This window comes from Cydia pomonella, chromosome 10, assembly GCF_033807575.1.
Source record: "Cydia pomonella isolate Wapato2018A chromosome 10, ilCydPomo1, whole genome shotgun sequence".
In the NCBI taxonomy this organism is placed as follows: domain Eukaryota; kingdom Metazoa; phylum Arthropoda; class Insecta; order Lepidoptera; family Tortricidae; genus Cydia; species Cydia pomonella.
The window spans coordinates 18,595,019-18,600,638 of NC_084712.1; the positions used below are offsets into that span (position 1 = coordinate 18,595,019).

A 5,620-nucleotide genomic window follows, 5' to 3' on the forward strand; every position below is an offset into this window, starting at 1 on the left:
AATAGGCCCATATAGTTTGTTAGTAATTACATTATACTATATTAAATTACACATTTACATTAATTAGTCTTCCTACAACTAAGGTTAGTAAACACATGACATAACATACTATTTCTACATACAGTATATTGGCTTGCCTGTCAGTACATGTATCATATGGCAATGATTCATGTACTGACAGTCAAACCTTGACGCAAATACCCTCAGGATGATGTTAGAGCTGTCCCGCACCCTACGCGACAGGGATGTGCACCGCTTCCGCATTGTGGTGTAGAAACATTCTACCCTAGCTTCAGCAAACATCCCCGATGCGCTGCAGTAGCGAGGCAGCCCCATCATCATCCTGAAGGCATTGTTGTACTGTACACGGAGAGCGTTGCGTTGTTAATAAATAAGTCTTTTACTTTTTTGTCAAATAATCTAAAATCTTTACAATCCTTAATGTCTTGATTTAACTTATTAAATATTTTGATTGCCATGTTATTAAAACTATTATTAAAGTGGCCACATTAACTTGATTTTGTACGTGCTAGTTTGTTTTTGTTTCTCAGATTAAAATTATGACATTCACTAGATGTGGGATACTTATTCCTATGTAGGTAAACATAAACACATATGGGATAGAGATACACTGAGGTGATCGTCATGATTTTTTGATCTTTGAACATATCTCTGTGGGTAAGGGGGCGTCCATTAATCGCGTCATATTGTATAGGGGGGGGAGGGGGTCAGCAAAAAATCACCAATGATCACCACAGGGGACGGGGGGGTATGGACACGTATCACGTGTATTTTTTTTTTCATCTGTGCTATACTGTATTATAGTCAATAAAATAAAAATAATAGTTTTCCGCCCTTATTATCCTTCACGTGTACTTAGGTTCATTTGTTAGAAAACTGTTCTTTAGTTATCGAAAAAAATACACGTCATATTGGATGGGGGGGGGGGGGGGTCCTGAAAATATCACCAAAGATCACCATGGGGGAGGGGGGGGGTCTAAAACAAGCCAAAAACGTATGACGCGATTAATGGACGCCCCCTAATTGGTATACGTATGGATCCAGTTATAAGACGTAGTGCCTTTTTCTGCAAGAGTAACACCGAATTAATGCCTGGGCCGTTACCCCAAACTTAAATACAGTATCTAAATACTTTCAAAATATGAGAAGTAATCAGTTTTTAAGATAGTGGAGTCTGCAATTTTTAAAATGCATTTTAGTGAGTAACATGCACTGGCTAATCTTTTGCATACCGTCTCTATCTGGCTATGCCACCTCAGATATGGATCAAGATCTACTCCCAAAAATCGAATACAATCAGATTTTTCTATAGGCAAATTACAACTTAAATCAGTACTTCTAAAGCTCCGGCGAAAGATGATGTAAAAACTTTTCCCACAATTTATTTTCAAACCATTGCAAGTAAACCACCTTTCTAGTTCCATCCAGCATGTCCGATTTGTGAACAAAACTCGTGAGCAGTGTTCGCAATTAATATTATGCTAGTGTCGTCGGCGTACGAGTATGGTGTGCCATGAGTAAGATTTACTGGTAAATCATTAATAAATATTAGAAATAATAAGGGCCCAAGTACTGAACCATGTGACACCCCGTATTTAATATGTTAATATTATCTCCACAAGAAATCTCTACATACTGTGTACGATCAGTCAGATAAGATTCAAAAAGATTAAGAGCTGTGCCACGAACTCCGTAGTACTCAAGCTTATTTAGGAGTATTTCATGACTGACACAGTCAAAAGCTTTTGTCAGGTCACAGAATACGCCTCCACAGTGGCGCCCTTTGTTCAGGTTGGACATTACCTCAGTTACTAGGTATTAATAGTAGGTTTACTATTATTTCAGGGTTCTCGAAAGGGGAACGAAAATTTGATTATTTCTGCGCTACGACGCACCGTTTAGGAGATACAGCCCTATAAAGATTTGACTAGAAAAAAACATAATTTTGCTTATAGGTTTTTTATGGTTAAGTTTAAGTTAAGTTGGCCAAGACATGCCATAATTTGACGTTTAAAAACAAAAGAAGGTTGCCTTACAGGCCTAGGTGTGTATGGCTGTATGAAATTCCTTTAGGTACATATCATCTTCACTCATCGCACCTGACATGTAGTATTTCCGGACCTAATTTGAAGTAAGTCATGTCAACATTACATTGCAAGCTTGAGAAAAATAATTTCCTGAAGTCAAAGAACCGGCGTTACAGAAATATTATTATATCCAGACAATACAATCCAATAAAAAACCGGCCAAGAGCATGTCGGGCCACGCTCAGTGTAGGGTTCCGTAGTTACTCTTCCGTCACAATAAGCTAAACTGGAGCTTAAAGTATAGTAAATTGTTAACCAAGGGATGAAACGGTACCTTTCACCCGAGTTAAACAAATAGGCAAATTTGCATAATCAGTACCTAATTAAAGTAAGTCTTTTTACTATGAAGGGAAAACTTTTTGCGATAACTCAAAAACAGCTAAACTGATCATGTCCGCTATAGTTTTCATTAATTGTCTTTCTTAAGCTCTACTTCCACGATTTTGTTCATATTTTTTGGAACTATGGTCTATGGTTCAAAAGTTAGAGGGGGGGGGGACACATTTATTTTTTTCTTTCGGAGCGATTATCTCCGAATACATTCACTTTATCAAAAAATGTTTCTTGAAAACCCCTATTAGTTTTGAAAGAACTTTCCAACGATACCCCACACTCTAGGGTTGAAGCGAAAAAAAAATTTCACCCCCATTTTACGTGTAGGGGATGTACCCTAAAAAAAAATTTTAGATTTTATTGTACGACTTTGTCGGCTTTATTGATTTATATATCCATGCCAAATTTCAGCTTTCTAGCACTAACGACCACGGAGCAAAGCCTCGGACAGACAGACAGACAGACGGACATGGCGAAACTATAAGGGTTCCTAGTTGACTACGGAACCCTAAAAAACGAATTAACGACGACCGTTGTAGAAATAACCTCAATAGAAAAACTCATTGCTTTCTGTCAATATATCCGCAGTATGCCCCAGGTCCGGAGCGTCGTTGCCTTCATAGATGCCTCTATTTTTCTGTGCCAGTGTCTTAACAAACCTGTAAGAATCATAAGTAGGTAAGCAAATAAATGTTATTCGTAATACAAGTGTAGGATTTATAATATGAGTGTAGAGTGTTTGGGATACGAGTTAAAGATTGCCTTTCCAATAGTAGGTAGGTATTTACACAATATCATTTAAGCGTAAAAACTAAAGCATGTGGCATTACAAATGGATTCAAATTATTTTGTAGTAGATGATGAGATGAAGTGCCACTGGCGTTGTCACACTTTGTTGCTGCCAAAGTCGGTTTTTCTAAAATACCATCAAAACTGTATGTAAATCGCAATCGGCGCATACAATACTTGTTATACACTTACCTGTAGAAATGTATAAAGCCGTCGCGCTTGTCCTTTAAGTTTCTTTGTTCCTCTTGAATATACTTTTCAAAAAGGTCATCGGAATTTTTTAAATTAAACAGATTATTGTCATTAATTTCAATTCCATGATCACTTCTTAATACCTCCTGATGATCTCCTTCTTTGACCGCATCATCTGCATCAAATTATATTAATAAACAAACAAAAAAATTGTGAAACTAAGCTTAAATTCCAGGTTTATTCAACATTAGTTCTGCCTCGTGACGTAGGAATATTGACCTAAGTAAAACCCCAACTGCACTCACAAGTCTTTAAGTGAATAGCGTAGCTTTCCTCAACTTCCGCCGGGTCCAAATCTGCATATTTATTCATCACATAGATGGTCTTGCTCCCTTGCGATGTAGCGTTGAGTGCCGCTGCGGCATTCAAGTTGTTAATAAATGCCAAATAATGATTTCTTTCATCAAACGAGTTGTTATACTCTTTATTGTATTTTAATTTAAAATCGGTAAATTTATCGGTTGCATTTAAATCTGTATAAACCGTCCCATAAATATCTGGGATATGGAATATCAGTGTGCAAATAAATATAACGTGAAACAACATCTTTATGCGGGAGTATAAAACAACTGGCGAAATGGCTATATTTTATCGTTTTGATTAGTAGGTTCATCTAATCGATTTAACGCACCATCTCAGATATCAGTACCCGTTTCACAATCATACCTACTAAAACGACATACGACATCATATTGTACGAACACAAAAGAGCGACCCTAAATAAAAAGGGATTCATCGTGTAATCAGCTAATCTTGCATTAAATACAGAATTCGAGTTCGACACGCTGTAAGTGGCACGGAATTTACAGGCGTCTATATTAAATCTCCTGTTATCCGACATTAGATCGGGACAAAAGGAGAGATTTCGACAAAGGTCTTGGACCCGAGGAAAATGTACATTACAAACAAAAAGAGAAAGCGAACTTCCCAGACGTGAAATTACAACCGTAAGGATCAGGGACACATTCAGCCCGTCGCGAAATATTGCCGAGGAGGGCACTATCACATGTCTGAAAGGACCTTTATATATCACTCGCTTTTAGTCTCATTTCCGGCCTTCCCAAATAAAAGCATAATCAATGAAATATTGACCGTGAAATCGATGAGCTGCCCTCACGCTCTCTTTGATGTTTATGATGTCATCCCGGATATATTTCTATCGATACCTACTGTGAACGAAGACATATTCAACTACTGCAATATTATTCATTGTCTTTAGGATTACCCGAGCGAATGTCGAAACGAATGTAATTAAATTTAATATTCATGGGTAAGCTAGATCCTCGCTATTACCGCTGAGGGTACGAATTTAATTTTGGGCCTTTGATCTAATATAATAATCGAGGCTTAACTCTAAAACGCGTTAGGCCAGTAATCTCTCCATGCTCTAGAGCCGTAATTAAATTTTCCTCTCATTACGAATACTATTAGCTGGGATTGGTCGTGATTAATGGCATTCGATTATTTCCTACCGGCGAAACTTATTCTATCAGTCCTCTCGTTTAACCTTATATCGGTTCGCTCTTTTTAACCATCGTGACTGAGCTAGATTGACCACAGTTGTGCATGATTAATTTCCAATAATTCTCTATCCCTTTCAAACGCCATCAAATCTTTATGATTTACTAGCTTTAGCCCACGGATTGGCCCGCGTAAAGCAAAAAAAAAGGTTCTCAGTTTGACCCGTATGTTTGTATGAAAGCATGTAAGGTATGTATTTTTGTCGGCGATTATTAGATTTAGAATCATGTTAAAAAAAAAAACTATGAAGTATTCCACAACTTTATACTTGTTAAAGTACTTCCTTATGAATAACATTTTTAGCCATGTTTGAAAGTGGTAGCAATAGAACCAAACTTTGAGGTGAACTTACACGGGAGCACGACACATAGAACTGACTGTGGGAGAAACAGCCCTGTCGTAGTATCTATTAGGATAACGCGACATAATTAATATTCGTAGAAATATTGTTTTATATTGTTCACGATGTAATTTATTCAAATCCCGTCATCCCAGATTAGGTTACGAGGATACATAGATTCCAAGTGTTTTCTAAAATACCTACGTTTCTATAATCCTAATCACTAACCTTATACGCATATAAATCGTTTTCCATCATATCAATAAGTGACTTTCTT

At 37.2% G+C, this 5,620-nt stretch overlaps 1 protein-coding gene across 1 annotated transcript; it reads right to left on the reverse strand.

Annotated features, from left to right (window-relative positions):
* Positions 1-1,047: 1,047 nt before the first annotated feature.
* On the reverse strand, positions 1,048-4,489 carry LOC133522334 (uncharacterized). Its single transcript, XM_061857658.1, has 3 exons — positions 3,728-4,489; positions 3,423-3,597; positions 1,048-3,100 (listed from the first exon to the last, which is right to left on the reverse strand). Exons 1-3 carry the CDS (start codon positions 4,026-4,028, stop codon positions 2,989-2,991), a joined length of 588 nt encoding a protein of 195 aa, XP_061713642.1. The 5' UTR covers positions 4,029-4,489; the 3' UTR covers positions 1,048-2,988.
* Between the last annotated feature and the right edge of the window lie 1,131 nt (positions 4,490-5,620).

Excerpts from the sequence above, each read along its gene's own strand:
- LOC133522334 (XM_061857658.1), bottom strand. The coding sequence starts at position 4,028 with ATGTTGTTTCACGTTATATTTATTTGCACACTGATATTCCATATCCCA. Across the intron at positions 3,598-3,727 it reads CGCTATTCACTTAAAGACTT|ATGATGCGGTCAAAGAAGGA; the intron begins GTGAGTGCAGTT and ends AATTTGATGCAG. Across the intron at positions 3,101-3,422 it reads GGCTTTATACATTTCTACAG|GTTTGTTAAGACACTGGCAC; the intron begins GTAAGTGTATAA and ends TGATTCTTACAG.